At 43.3% G+C, this 23,310-nt stretch overlaps 1 protein-coding gene across 5 annotated transcripts in view; it reads left to right on the top strand.

The window, feature by feature from the left end:
* The window catches only part of LOC121325903 (zinc finger homeobox protein 3-like), a 133,376-nt gene that overhangs the window by 37,942 nt on the left and 72,124 nt on the right, over nucleotides 1-23,310 (top strand). For all 5 annotated transcript variants that reach the window (XM_041268977.1, XM_041268980.1, XM_041268979.1 and 2 more), the window contains 2 exons: nucleotides 7,384-10,540; nucleotides 13,554-14,050. In XM_041268977.1, the coding sequence (XP_041124911.1) occupies nucleotides 7,420-10,540; nucleotides 13,554-14,050 (3,618 nt within the window). In that variant the 5' untranslated portion in view covers nucleotides 7,384-7,419. The remainder of the gene's footprint in view (nucleotides 1-7,383; nucleotides 10,541-13,553; nucleotides 14,051-23,310) is intronic.

The raw sequence follows: 23,310 nt of genomic DNA, 5'->3' as shown, positions 1-23,310 counted from the left end.
AGGAAGGGGGCTGCATATTCCCTACAGCTAGGTAGGCCTCAGAATGACTTTACCTCAGGGATTCCATGGCAACAAGGTCCCTAAGCTAAACTAGGCCACACTGCCCCCCCTTTGCTTTAAACACAAGCCACATTGCTTCCCTCCCAGTCCCTCAGCTCTAACCCCTAGGCTACACTGCCTATCTCCCTGTCACTTAGCTCTAACCTCTAGGCCGGACTGCCTCCCTCCCAGAATTCTCTCGCCTTCTCCTGTCTGCCTTTGGCTAAAGTAAGTTTAGAGACACTGTCCCTTTAAGACTGCTATTCCAGGGATACTTGGCTAATTCCAGGTGCCTGTAAGCACTCTGTTCTGTTTTACCAGGTGCAGGGTTTGGTCATTGCTGAGGTATTTGTTTTTCGGATTACTTAAAAAGAGCCGGGATTTAAGGGACATTATCTCCTGCCATTCTGTCTGGCAGCCCCCCCCCCCCCCCCCCCCTCCACCGATGTGATCATTTTAATATCATTGCTGTTCAGTAAAAGCTAGTGCACAACAATGAAATGCGAGGGGTAATTAACTGTAATGCAGCTTTGAGCGTTGAACTTTAGGAGTACCAGCATAAACATGTTTTTATCAACTTTGGCCGGCACTGATTGGACTTGCATTAACTAAGATGTAGTCGGCAATCAGGAAACCCAGACAGAGCATGCAGCCTGGTTTCAAAAATACATCATAAAAAAAACTAAATAAAACAGTATTATTCCCAGGGTTAATAGCTAATTTTAAAACTCTGTTTTAAAAAAGCTCAAATTATATACAGTCAGTTTTCTTTAATGTGCACAATTTTATTTACATGTTGTTTGCCAGGAATACAAGCTTGTCGACCTGCTGCGGATCCAAGGCAGTGTGCTTTTTGTCGAATACACAGAGAGCGCGTACTTGCAAAGCATTTTCAAAACTGATTCGCTGGTAATAGGGACCAGCAAATCAGATGCTAATTAACGCTTCAGCAGGCAAAGAAGAACACGCCCACTGCTTGTCTTTGACAGAAATACTGTAAATAGCAAGGCAGGGTGTAGTTTCTTTGATTAAAGTTAAATGTTGTTACCTATGCGCATTACAAAAATGTAATTATTTAATCGATTATCCTGTATTTATCTCAATGTTTATAGTGAGGAATGGAGTCGATTGAAAAATCGATTTTCAATTTAATTGTAGCAGATCAAGTCTTCACAGACCCAGCTATTTCAATGTCCTGCAGTCTGTCCTTTAATCCTTGTCCCTCCCTGGACAAAGGTCTTGTGGGTCAGAGAGCAGTGCGGTGCATTCCAGCTGTCATGACAGAAGGAGCCTTTGTGGAAATATGTACACAGAGCCCGCTGAGTATCATAATAAACAGTTTTATCATCAGCCTCCCAGTCAATAATGCAGCTTCTTAAGGTTTAATATTTCAATGCTATTGATCACCTTAACAACTCTATTCGCGATAGCTTGTTTAACCTGTCACAGCTTGGTGAGCATGCAGAAGAACTAGAAATCATGTTGGTTTGAATTTATTTTTTTTATTTCCTATTCCTAAAAATCACTGCCATCTTCCCATATGCATATTATTACTATGTTATTAAAGAAACTTTAATAGTTTTTTTTTAATTTAATTTTATTTTACATACAAAGTGCTGTTTGTTCCCCAGGTGTAGCTACTGTATGTGGCACAGTTAAAGAATGCACTAGCCATTTACCTCTAGAGACCTGGGTTCAAATCCTTCTTAAGCCACACATGGATTGTTGGAGCCCTCAGTGAATAGTAGGCCACGTGAAAATGGAGCCATTAATTTAGCGACACAGGCGGTCCAGGATTTGGTATGTATGGAAACTAAACTTCTCGCAGACCCCCTGAAAGATAGGGCTCTCCCTCCAGTCTAGGGCAGGCACGAGGTTCTCGCTGACTCCCTGAAAGATAAGAGTGCTCCCTCCAGTCTAGGGCAGGCGCGAGGCAGGCACTTACATTTGTTTTCTCTTCTCGTTGCTATATAAACAAAAGAAAAATAAACTAGTAAGCAGGTTTCACTTCCAGTTTTGCTACAGAAAAAAGCTGATTCCCAGAGATATAAATAGCAGGTTTGTATAATTAGAGAAAATGTGCTGTCTGGCTGTGTAGCTGTGATCTGCTTCTCTCACTTCCTAGCGACTTTTTATTGTAGAGACAGTTTCTCTCTCTCTCTCTCTCTCTCTCTCTCTCTCTCTCTCTCTCTCTCTCTCTCTCTCCCCCCTTCTCTTTCATTTCCCATCCATACTTTCTCCATTTTAATTAACCTCCCCCTCCCCTCCCTCCCAGTCTGTGCTGCTTGCCCCAGTCGTTTCTCCTCAGCTTGACAGTTTGAGCTGTGTTCTAGCTTCCTTCCCTCTCCCCTGCTGTGTTGTGTGCCAGCTTGCCTGAGGGTGAATGTAGGGTTTGCGGTGTGAGTGTGATTGCCTATCTCTGATTATACATCAATACCTTTATCTGTGGGATAATTTATGCATTTATATAGCACAAACCTTTTAGCTAAATGAATCACTAGGGACAGCACAGGGAAATGATACTGGATGTGTTTCTGTGAAGGTTTTAACAGAGAATCAATAAGGGGCTTCTTATTAGTGATATTATTAAAATAGTAATATTAAAAAAAAAAAAAAAAAAAAAAAAAAAAAAAACACATTTAAAATCTAAATAGTGGATCTGCTGTTTATCTTTTGTACATACCACTATGTAAAAAAAACAACTGTGATCAAATAGGCAAATGCCTAAACCAATGAGAGTGCTTGATTTTTATATTGTGTATACCTATAATTGGAAGTAATGTTCCACAGTAAAGTCAACAAGATCTGATCAATTTTCTTACCAACTGCGTACTTAAAAAAAAAAAAAAAAAAAAGTAGTAGTAACGACTGTATGCCTACAGTAGAAGGGATTTCACCACCAAGTCGTGGCAATCCGTGACGCAGCAAGTTTGCACGCATATCATTTGTAATCCCCCTCTGCCACTGTTGCTCCACAAGCTAGCTGCTAATTGGCAGGAGGGCTGCGGGTTCCCTGCTGTGTGCTCTCCAGCTTTGTTTCGGATTGTCACCCTGCAAGCTTCTTTCACCAGCTATCTTGCGAACTGTGTAATTAACCCAGAGCTAATTAACAATTTCTAATTACACCACGGTCCTATCGTGCACACAGAGGCAGGAAGCGTGGAAAAAAAAAAGTCTGCCACCCTCCACTCCTCCCTCTTATCTCATCCAGCTCTCCTGCATGCTGATTGGTTGCTTGGCTTGTAGCCGTTTTTGCACAAAAGCATATGTAGTGTTTGATTCATATCTTGATATCTTTACAAAAAAGGACAGTAAAAAGCTTCCTTTGGCGATTCCAGCTAGAGATGTATCCTGTGAAATGACTGGTTCTGTAGGAAATATCTGCTGTGGTTTCCCATACAGATTTAAAATGAGTTGTCTTATCTTATAAGACCATACTGAAAATAGGCCCAAAAGATTTTTAAAAAATGGTTGTAAGAAAATGTATTGTAATGCCTTAAACTGCATTCTGTAGAAGGTCATACACTAGCTTCTTCAGGGACAGCAGTAATACTCCCTTTGCAAAACAGTTCTATTCCTGGTTTTACTGTGAATTTAATAAGACACATCTGAGCTTTTTACCACTACACTGTGGCTAATCAAACTCGTTTTAAAACCTGGAATGGGTGATATGGCATGCAGTCTTTCTTCCATTCCACTCCTTATGCAGAACATGACTTTCCCTGCATAGTAAATGCAGTTTACAGTAGTTTCGATGGGCTACAAACTTATCATCCCTGATGACTTAGTTGCTGTATGCCAGCAGCATCTGAAGACCGCACCAGCCTGCAACTCCCCCTCCCCTATCCTGCCAGACCAGGAGCTATTTCTGCTCTGCAGACTGATAGCTATAACTGAAGATCATTGATTTTACGGGAAGCCGTGTTTACAGACTGAGTGCCATCGACCTGAGTTGACTTTTTGCCTTCTGAAGTACCGGGCTGGAACGTTTCATTCCCGTTTGTATTGCACAGTGGGAGGGGGGCTGAGTATAAGTCTGAGATTGTTATTGTTCTGTTGTTTTTTTTAATTGTTGCTGTTCCTACAAGTACAATTTATAAACCGTTTTCTAGGGAGGCAGTGTGACCTGCTGATGTAGAGCTGAGAGATACTGTAGGTGGGAGGCAATAGCCAAGTCATTAAAGCAGAGGCATTACGCTGGTGGCAGTGTGGCCTAGTGGCTAAAGCTGAGGGACCAGGTGAAAGTCAGTGGCCTTGTGGTTAGAGCTGAGAAACCTGAAGGAGGCAGTGTGTTCCAGTGATTTGGCAAAGACGTTAAAGTGTGAGATCTACAATAAAGAGGTGTGTTTTTTTGTTTTTTGTTTAGTTTTTTTTTTATTTGGAGGGAAAGGTAAAAAATTAAAAAAAAGTTTACAAAAACCCCCCCATAAAATCACAATTAATTGGGCAAGCCCTTTTGCTTTGCCTGAGGAATACAATGGGTTTTCTATCGATAAACACGTCCCTCGTGCAACATCAAAAGCCTTCTGCTTTATCAATAGGAACCCTTCCTTCCCACATTTTCCTGTAACTGGCTAAGCATTATGTCATTGATTTTTCAATAAGCACAGTAACCCTTGAATGGCTGAGACTGTGCTTAGTAAAAAGAGTCGGAGGAAGAGATTGTGCCAGCTACTTTAATTATCTTATCCTGCTTCCCCTGGGTTTTATTTACTTGCATTCCTATTGAAGCTGTTTCCAAAATTATTGTAGCATAACCAATTCCCAGGAATTGTAGCATAAGGGCGAGTGTCTCCACCACATAAAGAAAGTTTCCAAACTGATTTTTTTGTTTAATTTACAGTATGCCCAAGTAATTGTACAAGTTAACTGCATAAGAAGACACCTGTCTTACAACGTCAGCAATGCTCAGTCTCTTTGACGAATGAATCCAATTTATTTTCCTTAGCTGTGGCATGACACCCCATAAAACAATGGCAATAATAGAAATATTAAATTAAATTTTGCACATGGCTTGGAGCAAACTGACAATTAATTTTTGGTACCACTGTACAATTAAAAAAAAATTAACTGACTAGACTTGCATTTTCTGTGGCCTGGTTAATTTAATGAAAAAAAGTATTTGATCCCCCCCCCCCTGATGGGAGTACTCCTAAGAAGCAGATGTTACATCTTGGTAGATTATTCATCATGTAAATATAGTTGAAATGAATTCATTCAGGGAGTTCATGCAGGTGCCATGGGTTCTGCAGTGCTGATTTCCAGAGACGGACAGAGACAAGCAGGCAGGCCAACTAGCACAAGAGAGAAGCCTTTTATCCATGCAGGTAGACAAGAGAGTCCACCTGCGCAAACAACTCACTGCCACTGACCACTGTCTGGACAGGACAGCATGTAATAAAGGGGCTCAGACATAGCTGGGCAGTTCCAGGGATTCTCTGGACGTTACCCGGCCGGGGCGAAGGCAATGGGAAGCCTTTTAAAGAAATCTGCTATTTGTTTTCCATTTGTCGGTGGAGGCACTCCACTAGGGTTAGTCTCTGTAGTAATATGTGTTCCCAAGGCCTGAAATCCTTTTTTTATATACCTGGGATTATCTTTGGCTTCATTTCACATTCAGCCTTCATGTTGCAATTTTCCTTTAGGCACCACGTACAGCAAGTGTATTTTGACTGCATTGAAGAGCTGAGAATGAAGGGCTTATAATTGTGTTCATTATTATATTAAAATGCAGCTTTACAGTGCTTGGAATACAGTGCTTCAGTCAGTTCTACTTGTGGGTTTGACAAGTTTAAGTGTGAGTATTGTGGTTAGTGAAAAAGCACCCACCCCAGCACGAGGCTATTTTATCGAGCTCTTGCCTTGCGCCGTAAATCCCATTTGTTTATTGGAGACATTAAAGGCTTCCCGACTTTAAACAGGTGTCACTTTGTAACCATAAGTACTGTAGACAACCGTATTATATTCCCAGGCCCATCGGCGGCAGCACGACTCCTGACAATCCACTAGCACATCAATAACTAGCATTGGCTATTGAATTAGGCCTACTTATTTGTAAAGAGTAATCCTGTTTGGTGCAAACAGCAGACATGGCAGGTTGACTAGTGGAGCTTTCTGTCGGCCATGCTGAGGGTATAAGATGAGTGGTTAATGCTGTGGCCTGGGACTTAACATAAACAGCTTTATTGGCCTTTCATTAAAAATAACACTTTGGATTACAGACTTAAAGCTGGCCCAATTGCCCCCATTCGTCCTGAACTGTTTTCTCCAGAGTGTAACTTGCACCATTTTGAAAAAGGAAAAGGCATGAATACAGTTTTTGTAACTGATGGTGGTGAGTGGTCAACAGTTCAGAATACTGACTTTTTTACAAGTTTTAATTACCCCCAGCACAGATTTAAAGCAATCGCTTGACTTTTAATTAAGCCAAGGGTCTTTTACTATTGACTAGTTTACTTTCCTGAACCAGCATGATCTGTGCTTTAACTTTGTAGTCTCTTGAAGCGCCATGACCACTTGAAAACAAGTCTCTAACCAGTACAAACCACGGCTGGTCATTGCTAAAATTCCCACCTGAGATGGCAAGAAAAAATATTATGGTGAGGCCTTTGTAATGAAAAAAGTTGGAACAAAATATTTAGAATAAATACTGCAGTCAAGGCAGAGTGCAGTATGTTGTAATCTGTTGAGACAGAAAACACCTCCTTTGTGCTGGGAAACATTGCTTATGTAATATTCAGCAACTCAAGGTTAAAGGCCAGACGAGAGTTATTGGTTTCAGTTGGTTTATGTTGAGTGAATTTTTGATCGCCTTGTTTTAAATTCACACTAGACTCCTAGTGCAGCTCGAGTCTCCTACTGAATGCACACCACATTCAGGACAGAGGGCTTGTTTTCACTTGAATTATGTAGATAATCAACAGGAAGATCAAAGGATGGAATTATACCATACTGTACTATCCCAGCAGCTCTTCAGTGCCAATTAAACACCCCCAAATTACACTGGGCTAATTGTGGAGCACAACTAAAAGTCTTAACAACACAGCTCTTTAATTGAAATCAAGGGACTAATGAAGCTTTTCTGATCTAAAACTGCTTCTAAGTATATAAGCACCCTGTTCAGATGTAAGCAAGACCAAAGTTGCGTGCATATTTTATATACAAGGAGTTTTTTTTAATAATAACGGAAGTAATGTGATGGGCACTGTAGTTTAGGTGCCAGTATTGTGGCTGCAGAGTTTTCCTCCAATGACAGTTTGTCTGGGAGGATAGCGAAAAAGAATGTTTGAAGCTTAAAAACCTGTATCCCTATGTTCCCTAACCTCTCTTCTCTCCCGTGTTCAGGCCTGGATGCGATGAACGCCTCATGTAGGCATCAGCATGGAAAGCTGTGAGTCTCCCGTGGTTTCTGGGACAGATGATGGGCTCGCCACCACCCTCTCCCAGCAACAGCAGCACCTGCCGCCGCAGCCCTGGAACGAGCACCCTAGAGCACCGACCCCTCCCAGCAGCCAGCCCCTCCCCCTTGAGCCCCTGTCTCTGTCGGCACCCTACCCCTCCCAGCTCCAGGCTCATAGTGTTCCCCTGCAAGAGGGAGTGAGAGAGCAGCAGAAACACCCAACGCACACTGCCCCCGGCGAGAGCGCAAAGGCAGAGCGGCAGACTAGAACAGAGGAAGAGGAGGAGGAGGAGGGGAGCTGCGGAGAGGAGGAGGACGATGATGAGTTGGACGATCTTGATGACGACGAAGGAATGGATTGTTACCCGAGTTTGCAGCCCTTCCCGGGAATGCCTGTGGCATCTGGAGGGGGGATGCCGACTCTTCTGGGGCGGCGGACAAGGCAGCCAGTGGCAGCAGAGAGTGGGAGTGAGGAAGGAGAGGAGGAGGAGGAGGAATGCAGCGATGTGGAGAACTTGGCCGGAGAGATAGTCTACCAGCCTGATGGCTCGGCCTACATCGTGGAGAGCATCAGCCAGCTGATCCAAAGCGGAGGGGGTGTGGCACCGTCCGGGCTGCTCCACACAAACTCTCTTCTCCCCAGCTTGGGGAAACAAGGCGAACCTGCAGGGACCTCTTCTGCGGTCTACCCTCAGATCATCAACACTTTCCACATAGCCTCGTCTTTTGGGAAGTGGTTCGGTTCCCCAGACCAAGGCTTCCCCAATACCTCATCCCTGGCAGGCCTGAGCCCTGTCCTGCACAGTTTCCGCGTCTTCGATGTGCGCCACAAAAGCAACAAGGATTACCTAAACAGCGACGGGTCTGCCAAGAACTCCTGCGTATCCAAAGATGTTCCCAACAATGTGGATTTCTCCAAATTTGACGGGCTGGCCCTCTATGGCCAAGGCAAGCCCATTCTCATGTGTTTCCTCTGCAAGCTGTCCTTCGGCTACGTGCGTTCTTTTGCCACCCATGCTGTGCACGATCACCGGATGACCCTGAGCGAAGATGAGCGTCGGCTCCTTGGGCACAAGCCCACCTCCGCCATCATCCAGGGCATCGGCAAGGACAAGGAGCCACTCATCAGCTTCCTGGAACCAAAAAACAAGAGCCCACCTCCCCCACCCACCCTGCTGCCCATGGGCCCTGGGCAGAGCTTCTATGGGACCTTCAGTGGAGTCCAATTGGAAGGGGGGAGCAGTAGTAGTAGTGGAGGTGGTGGGGGGAGGGAAGCTCTTAAAAAAGACTTGGATTCTGGCCCCCAGCAAACCTTGTTAAGCTCCCTCGTAACGCTGGGAGGACTGGGAAGTCCCAAGCAGCCCTTGCTTACCTCAGCCCAAGGCCCTGCCAAAGACTCCAGTGCCCCGTCTGAGCGGGGAGGGAGAGCAGAGGGGCCTGTGGGGGGAAGAGGGGGGACACAAAGAGGGGAGAATGAGGAAGGGGATAGGGAAAGGGGGGAGGGAAAAGTACACTTTCCGAGCGATGATGTCTCAGACGAAGAGGATTTAATAGAAGATGAGGAAGAGGAGGAGGATGATGTGGTTAATGCAGTCGCCTGCAGCAGCAGTAGCGGCAGAGAAGGGGGGGAACTGGCTGTCTCAAACCAAAGCATTTCCAAATCTCCTTTACTAATGCCTAGTAGAGCTCTCCAGCCTTCCGCCTGCCCCTTTGAGGCCAGTACTGCACACAGAGACAGCAAAAGCACTTCGTCCATCTCCTCTTCCTCCTTCCTCACTGAGTTGGAAGGGGAGGGTGATGGTGGAGGGAGAAATTCTGAACTCCTTGTGAGCTTTAACTGCCAGGGAATGACTGTCCCTGCAGCAGCAGCAGCAGCGGTGGCAGCGGCAGCAGGCAAGGGAGAAGAGGAGGAAGAAATGGCATCCAACACTTCCTCTGCTCCTCTCGCATCCACCTCCCCCACCAACATCTCCATCACGAATGCGACAGATGAAAGTGCCATTCGAGATAGTGCCACAGCTCCTGAACCAAATGAAAGCCTGGCTGAGGGGGAAGAGGACAATGGTGCTCTCATGCACCATCACCACCTGCTCCACCACCATCATCACCATCACCTCCTCCACCCTTCCCAGCACCCCCACTCGCACCCCCATCCTGGGACTCCCTGCGAGCTGGCGGGGGCTGGAGAGTGCCCTCAGGACGGAGGGGCCAGTGGCAGTGGCAGTGGCAGCGGGGTGGAGTGCCCCAAGTGTGACACTGTCCTGGGCTCCTCCCGCTCCCTGGGCGGCCACATGACCATGATGCACTCTCGCAACTCCTGCAAGACCCTCAAGTGTCCCAAATGCAACTGGCACTACAAGTACCAGCAGACACTAGAGGCCCACATGAAGGAGAAGCACCCAGACTTGGGCGGCAGTTGCGTCTACTGCACCTCTGGCCAGTCCCACCCTCGCCTGGCCCGGGGAGAGAGCTATACCTGCGGGTACAAGCCCTTCCGCTGTGAGGTCTGTAACTACTCCACAACCACCAAGGGCAACCTGAGCATCCACATGCAGTCCGACAAGCACCTCAACAACATGCAGAACCTGCAGAATGGAAGCTCCATTGCAGCTGTCACCACTGCTGGGGACCAGGTCTTTGGACAAGCCCCCGGTGGGGTTGTAGGTGTTCCCTCAGCTGCCCAAGCCCCTGTCCACCACCACCCTGCTCACCACCATCATCACCCTGTCCAGGCCACAGCCCACTCCACTGGGGCCTGTGGAACTCCCTCCCCCACCAAGCCAAAAAGCAAGCCCATGTGGCGCTGCGAGGTGTGTGATTACGAGACCAACGTGGCCCGCAACCTGCGCATCCACATGACCAGCGAGAAGCACATGCACAACATGATGTTGCTGCAGCAGAACATGAGCCAGATGCAGCACGGCCGGCTCGGCCTGGGGGCTCTGCCCTCGCCTTCGGAGGCTGAGCTTTACCAGTACTACCTGACACAGAATATGAACCTGCCTCCTGGCCTCAAGATGGACTCCAGCGGGGCCGACACCCAGTACCTGCTGGGCAGCTTCCAGCTTGACCCAAACATGGCAGCTCTGGCACCCGCACTCGGTGAGACCCTTGTTTCTAGTCCTGTCCATTTTTTTTAGGAGAGAAGTGTTACTAACAATGCTCAAAACAGTGAACTATTAAAAAAGCATTAGGCAATTTTGTAATTGGGTCCCATTGCAGAGTGTTGGGAAGTAAAAGGTTAATTGAGTCTGCTTGCTTCTCTCTCTCTCACTCACTCACTTTTTTGATGGAGCTGCCCGCTCCTTGTGTGCTGCTCCAGGGCTTACCTGCCCTGTTGAACTCAGCACAGTTCCTTTTGTTGCCAAGAGAGGTGTGTGTATGTGTGTGAAAGAGTGAGAGAGACAGAGACAGAGAGATATTCTACTCCCATCAGAAGCACTTCAAACAGGACAACCTGCCTAGATGGTTTTCCCTGCCGCTTCTACGGCCCACACTGCTAAATAAATATAGTTTTGATTTTATATCCACGTCTGTGTGTGCAAATCTATTGTAAGAGGGAAGTTCCTCCCAGACTGGACCAAGACAATATAGCTGCAGAACAAAGTCTCACAGCATAGCTTGCACAGAGTAAGTGCTGAGTTTGCAACTCATGATTTACGTCATGCTTCATTCACCCTCAGCACCGCTACCATGTGACCATAAACAGGGTGTGGGAGCGGGAGAACACTAAACATAGTAATTACCCTGTGAGAACTAATTGGTGACCCACAGCCAATACCCCACGAACCTTAGGTTTAGGGTTAGGTTATTGTTATAAAATAAACTTTGTTTTAGTACCTAAATTCATCACTCTTATGTTATCGGGCTGTAGCATATAATGATGGCGTCTATTATGAGTTGCGCATGCAGCACTACCCTTTTAAGCTCCCCTGCGAGAGCCGTGCTGTGGGAGCCTTCGTTCTACAGCAATACCCCTCTCAACTGGACCGGTGTGAAAGCACTGAGGGGCTGGGAATGGAGTAGTTTAGTTCAGCTGAGAATGGCGTGCTTATCATTCATTATTCAGGAAAATGGTAATGACAGTGCTGGAGAGCTGAGTAAGGAGTATTTTAGGATTCACTAGTAAGGTGCAAGGTAACGACTGCTCTGGAGTGTTTTTAAGTGCTTGTTAATACAATGGTAGATATTGATGCGGTTTCTAGTAAGATTTGTCTGCACTGTATTGCCTGAAGAGTAGATCAAGATCACGCACCTTTTATCCATGCATTCATTTCAATGGCTTGGTAGAACACTTTAATCAATGAAGCCTGATATTTTTATTTGGGTTATAATAACTGGGAAATTGCAGACTTTGAGATGTTATGTTTATTTTCCTAGGACAGCCTTTTGGAAAGGGGAGGATAGCATTAGTAACTGTTACACACTCCCTCTGTCAGGCTACCCTAACTTTACGCCGTTCATTTGTTGGAGATTGTACAGAAACAGCTGGTTTGGTCAGCAACAGATTTTGTTTTCTTTACTTTGTAATTGCAGCTATAAATTTGATCTTGATTCTGTTGCCGAGCGAAGTGTTGTGCGTGCCAGACACAACCCCAGAGTTTGTACAGACTTGTCTCAAACTGTCGCGAGTTCAAAGACATTAACAGGAATTGATTGCTGTGACTAATTCTTTTTTTTCTTTTCTGCCATCTGGTTAATTTTCCAGCAAACATCTAATAAGCACGTTACAGAATAGTACTGAGGAGTTCTAAGGCTTTTTGTTTTCTGAAAGGGTTGCAGACTCTGAGACGCGTGCTCATGCTTGCACACGCTCACACACCTGTGTATGCACCCTCTTACACATGGACATTTCAATTGAATTTTTTGTTTTGTTTTAATAACATTGTTGCCTTATAAACTATAATGACAAAAACACCTCAAAAGTTGTTTAAGAAAACAGGGATGAGTCATTAATGGGCTATTTTACTCCATTTAAACCAATAACAAAAAAGTATTAAAGTTGACCCCTTATACTAGTACTCCATTCAATATGTTATATATATATGTATATACCAAGGCAGTAAATAAAACCGTGCCGCTGGAATTCATTTTGTGTAAAGTCAGGGAGGGTCAGCCAGCAGTTTCAGTCTGGGCAATGATAGATTCAGATCAGGGGAGCGATGGCAACAACTAAAAATGATTTATTTTCTCTGCTTTTACATGCTCTGTTGATTTTATTTTTAATGATTTACTTTTTGAGTTGTTTGTTATAGTTTATTTTATTTTTCTTCTCATGTAACACTCATGTATTCGATCAGTACCCCCTGTATTACTTCTAACAAGCTTTGAGGCAGCAGTGAGAAATTGAGGAGATTCAAAAAGCTCAATAAAGACCTGGAATTGATTTAGAGGTACATGAATATAAGGAGACACGCTATGGGAACATTTGTAGTCCTTTTAAAAATATATATAAAATAAATAACAATCTTAAATCTGCTTTGGCTAAATCAGTTCTTTTGTAGCTGTTCAAACAGCAGCCTGTGGAACTGAGTTCATCTGAACATAATACAATGCTGTCTTAAGCAAAGGCTGTCAGTGGTTTAAAGTTTCTAAGCTTCCATGCCAGTACAGAGTGTGGTCATCTACTTTCCTATTGGAGTAAAATACAACCCCTCCCCCCCCCCCAAAAAAAAAAAAAAAACAGAGCTGTTTATTGCTAGTTATGGAATATTGCTGCCTTTTCATAAACCTTTAACCCGTGACTGTATTTCAGAATGTACACTGGAGCTTTGTAAATCTGTTGTTGAATAATTCAATTTTCCTAGTTTCATACTAGTATGAAAAAATCCTGGCATGTATTTAACTGATCCTAAATACTGCTGTCATTTACATAATTAAAATAGGACACTCCCTTGTGTTTTGCATAATTTACAAACTGAAATACATACTTGCATGCACTGTTAGATATCTGGTCAACAAAGCCTAGTTTAATTACCTGAATAGTGGTGGGTTTTAGATCAGTCAGATGAATTGAACAAACCCCATTTTTGTCACTTAAGAACTTGCAGGCAGCACAATTTGGCGTAACATTTGTTTCTGTATGTTTGTTTGTGTGTTGTGGTTCTTTTTATAGTAGGTAGCGAGATCCCTATGGACATGCGCCTAGGGGGCGGGCAGTTGGTGTCCGAGGAGCTGATGTCCCTGGGAGAGAGCCTGTCCCAGTCCAGCGATCCGTCCCTCAAGCTGTTCCAGTGCGCCGTGTGCAATCGCTTCACCACAGACAACCTGGAGCTGCTGGGGCTCCACATGGGCTCGGAGCGCAGCCTGCCCGAGGAGGAGTGGCGTACCGTGGTGGGAGATTCTCACCAGTGCAAGCTCTGCCGATACACTACCCAGCTCAAGGCCAACTTCCAGCTGCACTGCAAGACTGACAAGCACGTGCAGAAGTACCAGCTGGTGGCGCACATCAAGGAAGGAGGCAAAGGCAACGAGTGGCGCCTCAAATGCGTGGCCATCGGCAACCCCGTGCACCTAAAGTGCAACGCCTGTGACTACTACACGAACAGCTTAGAGAAGCTTCGTCTGCATACGGTCAACTCGCGCCACGAGGCCAGCCTGAAGCTTTACAAGGTGAGTGAATATCACCACACGCCACCCATTCTTTCAATATAGTTTAGTTCAGTTATGCTTTATTGTCATTAGCCAGAAGCAAAACCATGAATGAATGGATACAAATAAAACCATATTACATTTTTGAGTAAGAGTTTAAGTGAATCTCTGAATGGGGAAATCAAAACATTTTATAGAAGAAAAAGTAAAGTTGCACTTGCCTTCTCTCTCTCTCTCTCTCTCTCTCTCTCTCTCTCTCTCTCTCTTTCTCTCTCCTCTTCTTCTTTCTCATCCCATAGTTAAAGTCTGTAATTCAATTTGAACTACTGTTGTGGGGGGTAAAAATGTATTCGAGACTCTTTCATGCAGCAATGGAATGGGGCATATTCGGACAAACAGGTATGTTTTGAGTTTCTGAAAGGAGCAGTGTTGTGGAATCAAGATCCATTTCAGGCTTTGCAAGTTAACAGCAAGTTTTTTAGATCAGACCTATACCCGAGTGGCGATTAGTAGAGCTCAGCTAAAACAGGTGAGACACAATATTAGGTTTACGGCAAAACCAGCTTGAGTTTTGAACAGACTGCGGCCTTGAAAGACCAGGTTAAGAGAGAAAGAGAGTGCTAATTTTCCTCCGGCAGAGAGGCTGAATTGTTCCTGACAGCCGTATTGATTTTTACTGGACTCTGAGCTTCACCTTTTCCTCTAATCATTCTATAATGGCCAGTGGATGAACACTCCAGTACAAATCGCTATAAATCTAACTGCCCTGATTCCACTTGCATACCCTTCTCCCAATCTGCTTCTGGCTGATTTAACCCAGACTGACAACACATTGTCACTGGTGGGAGAGGGGGGAGTGGTCTTAAATCATCCAGCTAGCTGAAGCCCCCACTTTCTCCCACTGTAACAAAAGGAAAAAAGGAAGTTAACAAAAAACTGACTTAGTTTTTGTAATATAAACCTGAAGGTATGTGACAAACAAATAAAGAAGAACATACACGTGATGCAGATCTCCATTTCAGTGTTCTAATCTTTGGTCATATTGTGTTTGTTTGCACATGCATTGGTAAAAACTTACTAGCAAAAGCAGCTCTTCATTTTGAGAAGAATACAAACTTGAGAATTTTCCTTGTAGCTGACTTCTGACACTGAGGATATATGTTGCTGTGAAAGACCACACTTGTCCATACTGTATGTGCACGACTGCAGGGGCAATGATGAGGAGATAGAGAAAGCCCAGTTTTAATCGCCCTCAAAGCTCAAGCCGAGACACGTAGCCAGGATATTTACAAATACCACAATGATTCAAGTATGTAACCTAATCCTTCCGACACCATTCAGGGAATAGAGCTAGGGCCTCCAGACAGAGTCCCATCATCAGGAAAAGAGTTTTCCAGATTGGTCACCACACTGTGGCTCCTTGCCTAGTTGCCAACAGTAGCTATACTCCTGTTGACGCAAATAAACTTCTTCTGTTGTCAGCCACTTAATTTCCTTTGATAGTTGTTTTTCAGAGATGAGTGATTTTTCTTTTTTTTTTTTGGTTCGGCCTGTGTGTTGTGAGTTTTTTGGGGAATCTTGCTTGTTAGTAAAGAAGTTGGGAGGTTCAGTAGGACTGAAAGACTGCAGTCTTACCACACTGCCTGCTACCTTCACATCGCAACGTCTCTCATGAAGTAATAACGCAAGTTTTACTTGTGCCTTTCTGTAACTGAACAAGCAAATGAAAACTGAAATTTTACTTTAAACGCTTCAACTAAAACAAACATGGAAATGGTGTTGTAAAATGAAGGGGGAAAAAACTCACCATTTTGGTTCACGTTTATTATGTTCCACATAACAGAAAGTCGCAAAACAAAATATATATGTACCGAGCACCAAACAAATCTTTATAACACTATTATAACACATTTATTTTCGGGGGAAAAAAAATAGGGTATATAAATGGACAAAATGTTTTTGGTTTCTTTTTAATCACTCGATCATTCATCCTTGACCAGGACATGCTTGAGTGACTATGACTGAAGCATATGCACTTAATCACATAATTAGTGAGAGTTGATTGGACACTGGATATGGAGTGATTTCAGCTGTTGAATTGCAAGCTTGAATAAAAGCAATAAAGAAAACCACAGAACAAAAACATTATGCCATGTCTGTCAAGAGAGCAGCGCCTTCGTGCAATCTGCATATTAGAGGCTGGACTACGGCAGCGTACTGTGGCTCACCATCTTGGGTGCTCACAGCCAACAATTTCAAACCTGATGAGACAGTATAACCAGACACACTCTGTCAATGACAGGCCACGAACTGGGAGACTAAGAGTCACAACACCTGCCCAAGAGCGACAGATCATTTAGCAGCATCTTCGTCATGTCAGTTGTTAATCAGCACAATAAAAAGTCACTGCACCTACTCTAAAACATAGTTTGTCATTTTTTGATCACATCTAGTAAATTTTATCCAAATATAAGTGATGCGTTTCTTTTGATGCTCAGTATATAATATATACAGTCTATATAAAAATCAAAGTTTCAGGAAGTTGTTTGTTGTTTAAGCAAGGCATTTCAGAACTACTTGCTTGCCTTTTTTCTGCCCCATGGGATTCTGGCTCGCTTTAAAACAGCACAATGTGTTTTTGTCCCAGATGGCTTTCCATAGAGATGACTATGCGTGCACGCGCATAATATGGTTCGTTTACTTTTTGCTGTCAAACTTTTAAAACGTGGTTCAAGAGCTGCTGTGTTGATTCTGTGTTTTATATATATATATATATATATATATATATATATATATATATATATATATATATATATATATATATATATATATATATATATTATCTCACATATCACACAGAGCTCTTTTTCATTTGCCATTTTTTGAAAATGGCGCGCAAGGTATTTTAAGTGCACCGTAAGATGTGGGCACCCCATTGGACACTTTGCCCAAATCAGACTGCTTTGCATTAAGCAGCCCCTTTGTGTGCACAGCTCTGTATAAATTGGAGCCTATAATTACTTGAATTAAAAAGGATGATTTTAACTGAGGGCTAAACTGGATGGGGATAATTTGAGACTCTGTGGTATGCAGTCCATATTAGGGCTTTCTAAAAATATCCCCCCACGTATCGGAATGTTCCGAAAGGCTTCTGAAAGTAAGAGGTTCCTGTGCTGACCACAAAGACCACCGGCATGGGAGTGAACCTGCCACATCTGAAAACGAATTAGAAGCTGCATCCACTATACATAAGTGCTATCTGTGTGGTGCAGCATGGTGATTCTCTAGCTTCTCGTGGCTTTCACCTCTCGAGGTTTCAATCTGGTTTCAATCTGGTTCCGAGTGGATATAGGCCATCATCCCAAAGCCGACCACAATTCAGCATCATTGGCTGTCTCTACTGAAGAGAGAGACATAGGCCTCAACTGGCTTTTAAAAAATATATAAAATCTCTAAAATACGTGTAAAAGATTTATTTTGATACATACATGTGTTGAAATATTTGTCAGCTACACTGAAATGAGTTTGGTGACCACTTTAGCCCTCATTGGACAGTAGTGCAATCATCACAGCCCTCCTAAGCCAGTCTGAAGCTGCTGGACAGTGTGAGGAAATTCAATTTACCACTGCTTACGTTCTCGTTTACTTTCAGTCTCCATTGCTGGCAATTAAGAATCCATCACAAAGCAAAACTAAATATAATAAAACTGAATACAATTAAATAAGTTGCTTCAGCTTTGATGGGTGGTTAGCTGTTGTGAGAGTGGGGTGGGTGGCTGTCTGAAACAGAAGGCCCCGGTCCTCCAGCGAGACAGGGTACTGTCCGGTGCAGGCAGGCAGGGAAGGTGGAGGCTGTGCTGGCTGAGTTTTTGCTCTGGAGGACGGGGGTAGGAGGAGAGGCGGAGCGCTGGGGTTAGCTGGCTACCTTTCTTGTCTCGGGGGCCGGTGCGGTCTGCAGTAATTGAGATTGATTGGATGTTATTTTTCCTCTTGCAAATGTAGTCCATTAGCTTGGCACATGCATAATCAGTTTAGAGTGCAGTTAACTGAATGTAATCATGTTCCTCAGTGTCTGCTCACACAAAATCCGCTCCAGATGCAGCTTGGCTGAGGAGAGAGGGAGAAGAAGAGAAAGAAAGTGCTGTTACTATCACAAAGGGGATCTTCATTACCTCCCCCTGTTTCCAAGTACTATTTGATACACATGCATACCAAGAAGTGATTATTTTGTAGTTATGAAGACTTGCCTCAGACGCTCTTGCTATATCTCAAAAACTAGAAACTAATCCTAATGCTACAAAGAAACAATATACCATTTCAATTATCTTGTTTTTTTAGCATTAAAATAGATGTAAAAGGATGTGAATTTTGGTCTGCACAAGGCTGTGGTTTTTTGTTCATATTTTCCTGTGCCTAAAAGATTACTATGTGAAGATTTGCTATTCGTAACACCAGGGGGACATGGTTTGCTGCAGCAGTGAAAGTTGGGCTAAAGTAGATATTCCTCCTTATTTTCTTTTAAAATGATTTATGTTTTTGTTTTTACCCTGAATGCACTGTAATCATGACCAGCACACAGATGCTAAATAGATCAAGAAAAATGTAATAGTAAAACTGCATATATGTTTGGAAATTTAAATAGTGCATTTTATTCTAACTATCTAAAGTTTCAGAAAAGATCAGACATATATGATTTAATTGACCTAATAGCCTGTTGTACTGTCATTTCTCTTGAAAAGGGATAAGGTTTGAGCTGGGGCGGGGGTGGGAACCTGTCAGAGCTAAGCCACTGCCCACTCCCGTAAGCCCACCCCCAAGCGTCAATCAGAGAGAGTGGCTAAGTCTTTGAAAGGGAGGTTCTTTTAGAGGAGATACTGTATCAATTAGCCTGGCTAGCATGCTGTAATAGAGCTCATTGGGAAAAGGTTGGTGGATTCCTGGAAGCATTGCCCTCATTTACTGGTACTATCCTGCTAATAAAGCACTCACTCTAGATTCACCGGACCTGTCACTCAAACAGCAAGCAAGGCTTCTGTAGCCTTAAAGCAATAGTACTACTTGCTTAATAGTTGTCAAAATATAGCCTAGCAGTTGTACTGCTTGTTAGTCCAGCATTGGGGTTGCATATCTCTACATCAATGTTTCACACCTATAGCTTGAGAACTTCTCATCCAATTGTGATGCAGCATGGTACAGGCATTCCATTGCACAAGGCATCTGGGGCTTGGGACCTACTTCACCATGACTTCAGTCCTCTGATTGGCTAATAAAGCTTGTGTCTCAAGCTTATAACTTACATTGATGAAACTTTACATGGACCTTAACTAGATGTTATTGTACATATTGGGATTGTGGGTCACAGTCCCACTGTTTCACTGTACTGAATCCACATTGGCTGAGATGAAAGGCTTTGAGCAATAATGCACTGCACCACCTAGACTCTTTGGAGAGGAAAGGGGAAAGTAAGAAAAGGTATTTTGTAATAGCAAAAATCTAGTTCCACCACTTCCAAAGGTATAAAATGTCATACTGAACCCTACGGTTTGTTTTCTCCTTAAAAAAAAAAAAACTGCACACGTTGAACCACACGAAAATAAAAACTATCCTGTTTGTTTTCATATTTTAGTTATCTCAACGGCAACAGTAGTTAGATTCAAAATTTAATGTAGATCATTAAATTAGTGTCAATGCCAATCATTGCACTGCAGATACAGAAAAATATAGAATTGTACTGGTGAGGGCATGTCTCTCAAGTAGGAGCTGTTTCTATTGGCTGATTTGAACCGCCTGCCCAGTTTGGAGGCAGGGTCTCACAGATGGAATTTGATAATTGCTGCTGCTCCCACTTCAAAGGGGCCTGGATGTGACCTGACAGGTCTGTGGGTGTTTTTGTTTTTTGTGTCTTTCATTCAAACTATTGATAAAGTAGGGTGCAGTTCATTTCAGTGTCGTGAATGGGTCAAAAAGCAAACATGTCAACAAACTGCGCTGTTGATTTGAATTTATCTGGAGTTCCTGCTATGTTTTTAAGAATGCTACTAAAAAAGGTAGGATAAAGTAAATTTCTCTTTCAAAGCTGTATGTGTTGTCAGAATAACAATGTTACTCTAAAGAGCAGTGGGAGTGGCTGCCTGAGGCCTAGTTTTTTGTTGCCCTCAGTGTGCTCAGAGAATCTGATGCTGGATCAGCACGAGGAGGAAGGTTGGCAGGTATTTTTGAGTCCGTGAGCAGGATTCCCATTCTCACTGAAGCAGAGGAACGTCAACACAGAGCTGAAGTGTTTTCAAAGAGTGTGTGGGTAGAGGAGTCACAGGTCTAGTCCAGCAAACTCCCCAGGCTGGGTGTGGGTCCTGCTGTCTTATAAACCATCTTTCTTTACATTAATATCCATATTTAAATAAATAAATACATAAGCTCTAGATTTGGACTAAACACAAAGGAATATATTATTCTACTTTATGTTTCAAGCTAAGAGCCCCTACCCACACTATGCACACAGATATCTGATAATACCTAAAAAAAATAAAATTAAAACTTCCTGTTCAGTGTTAGTGCTGTGGGTGGTTTTGTTAGACCTTGTCAAAGATTAATAACACAAAAAGTCTTATCCCCTCCCCACACCACCCAAATCCTCCTCACCTAACCCTGTTCTCCTTTCACCCTGCCCCCTCGCCTCTGTGTCCTATTTTTCTTTCAGCTTACTCCAAACAAGAGGCTTGTTCCAGAGAATGGACTTTGGTATTTGCACATCACTGTTGTATTTTGTTTTCTTTTGAACAAAGTGGTTTGCCTAAAAAAACAATAACCGACAATAACAACAAACAAACAAACAAACAATAAAATGATTTTTCCAGCTGCTGTCTTTTTAGGTTCCCGTGTGAAGTGAGTTTTGCATGACATTTCAAAACTATGACAGTCATTTCTCTGAAATATTCTAATGGAAGAGCCTTCTTGAATAGACTCCTAAGTTATTCTTTTGGTATAAAATAATCATTAACAATGGTAAATATTTACACTTGCATAACTTAATTAAAGTTACCAGTAAAACAAAAAATTAATTGGGAAATAAGTAGGAACAATATTATACAGTAACTCCTGTGAAATTCATCTGACTCTGACTATTTTATTGTTTGGATTCAGGTATTTTGGAATGTTTCTGGTTTGGTATTTGAACGCAAGATGTCTGGAGACTTAGCTAGATTTAAAAACACACCCTCCTAAAGGCGACGCTGCTCTGCACGTTTGTTGAGTATAGTTCTTAAAGGCCGGCACAGTGACCCCTGGGATCCTGTGAGCAGGTAAATGCCTCGTCCCTTTGATACAGCAGAGCTCAATTCCTCTGATTCTCAATGGGAGCTAAGCCTAGGGATGGAGAGTGAGACAGACCAGCTTAGTGGCTCACCAGCATCAATACACAGGGGCTTAGCAAGGAGATTAGCAGCCTGAATGTGGTCCGAGCTTTAAACGACACTTCATTCTTTGTTTGGGCTACTGCAACCTAGTCCTGAGTGCAAATAAGTGCATAATGTAAGACACAAATAGTCTGTAAATAAAGATGTAAATAATAATTGGTAAATGTATGTGTCGTGATAAGTTTCCATGGGGAGGAATCTTCTGTCTCCCCTTGTACTGTATGAGGTCTCATTGCAGACTTCTCCCACTGTGCTGCTCCAATGCTACCATTTAGTACAAAAGCATTACCATTGTAGCACCACATCTGCATTGGCATTTCATTAAACTAGAAAGGGTTTAGGTTTTGGAGTATAGGTGGGTTCTCCCCTCTCCTTTTTATAGGTATTTCATAGCACAGGCTTATATTTCGCCTAATTGCCGCCTGCTTTGGCGCGGGGGCGAGGGCTGGCTGCTATAAATCAGTCATCATTCTGGGTCCGATGTTTATTCCAGATGGAGTCGAACGGTTCCATCTCTTTGTAATTAAGCAGCTAAGCCCGGGGTGTCATCTGGTATTTATTGTGGGGGGCTCTGGAAAAAATCATTTCGCACCTTGTTTTCTCATCACAGCTTTTATTCTTGTAAAAAAAGGAAAAGTATAATCGAGCAGAGGGTGGGGAAACTGAGCAGTGGGGGGTGGGGATCATTAAACTTGCAAGTAATCAAAGCAGTCTGTTGCAAAAAATTCAATATGAATGGGCACAGATTGTTCCCAAATGTTATTTTTTTTATGTTTTACTTTGAGTTCATTGAAGTGCCCCAGATAGTTGTATATTTGTAATATCTTTTTCATACTGCTGTACAACACTGTTGTATTTCAGCTTAAACTTCCTGTGCTGCTGGGCAGCCTTACTTTGCCAGGAAGTGATACAGTGCCAGGAAGCAGTGGTGCCGTATCACTTGTGATTGGGTGAGATGCCTCTGAACGTAACTTGCACAGGGTTTCAGCAACAAGGTTTATTGAACCCCTGACCCACTCTCACTTTCTGTCCTTCGTTTATATAGCAAGTCGGAGGGTCAGCCTGTCTGGGTTCTGTTTTTTTATTAGTTACAGCTGAGTGAAAAAGTTAAAGTAAAAAAAAAAAAAAAAAAACAACACTAAGCGTTTTCACACATTTTGGGTTTTATGAAGCCGTTCTTCAAATCTCCACTGTGATTTTTGAAGTGGGGTGCTCTTTCAGGTTAACTCATTCTGTGCCCTGTGGTGTTTACTTTAGCTCTTATAGTCCAGGGTAAGTGAGGAGATGGCAGAATGGAAAAGCAGTGCTGACTTGATCTCATTTGTTTCCCTTTTAAAACGGTGTTGCTCTTTCTCCCCCACTTCAACTACTGCAACACCCAAGGTCAGAGGTATAGTTACTGCAGGTATGAGGGTTCAGAAAACCCCACAGTAAAATATCAACTTTTAAAAAAAATTAAAGAAACATTACTACACATTATGGCAGCAGCAATTTCAACATTTTGCAGACCATGGTGGCTATGAATCCTATTGACAGCGTTGCGGCAGGTGCCTGAACAAACAAAAACGATAGCCATAACAATGTCAATAGGCTTCTATGCCACCATGGGGAAATCAGAATCTAACATCAGTCCCACTTCTCATTCCTTCAGGGTTTGTGGGTGAAATTCTAGAGAAAACTCATGGTCATCACTTTTGGGGTTCGGATTCCAGCCCCCTGCCCTGGAATTCAGCACTGTCCGTTCAGTCGCTCCCTGCCTCTCACCGGCTCTACAGACTCCCAAGTATTCGACTTTTAAATCATTAAACACGATGAAGCCATCTCCTCAGAGTCAGGTTTTTATGTACAAAAATCAAACAGCATCTGCCA

The sequence above is a fragment of the Polyodon spathula genome, chromosome 13 (genome assembly GCF_017654505.1).
Source record: "Polyodon spathula isolate WHYD16114869_AA chromosome 13, ASM1765450v1, whole genome shotgun sequence".
Taxonomy (NCBI): domain Eukaryota; kingdom Metazoa; phylum Chordata; class Actinopteri; order Acipenseriformes; family Polyodontidae; genus Polyodon; species Polyodon spathula.
The sequence above is the reverse complement of the archived record's forward strand: the minus strand, read 5'-3'. Positions and strand labels throughout refer to the sequence as shown.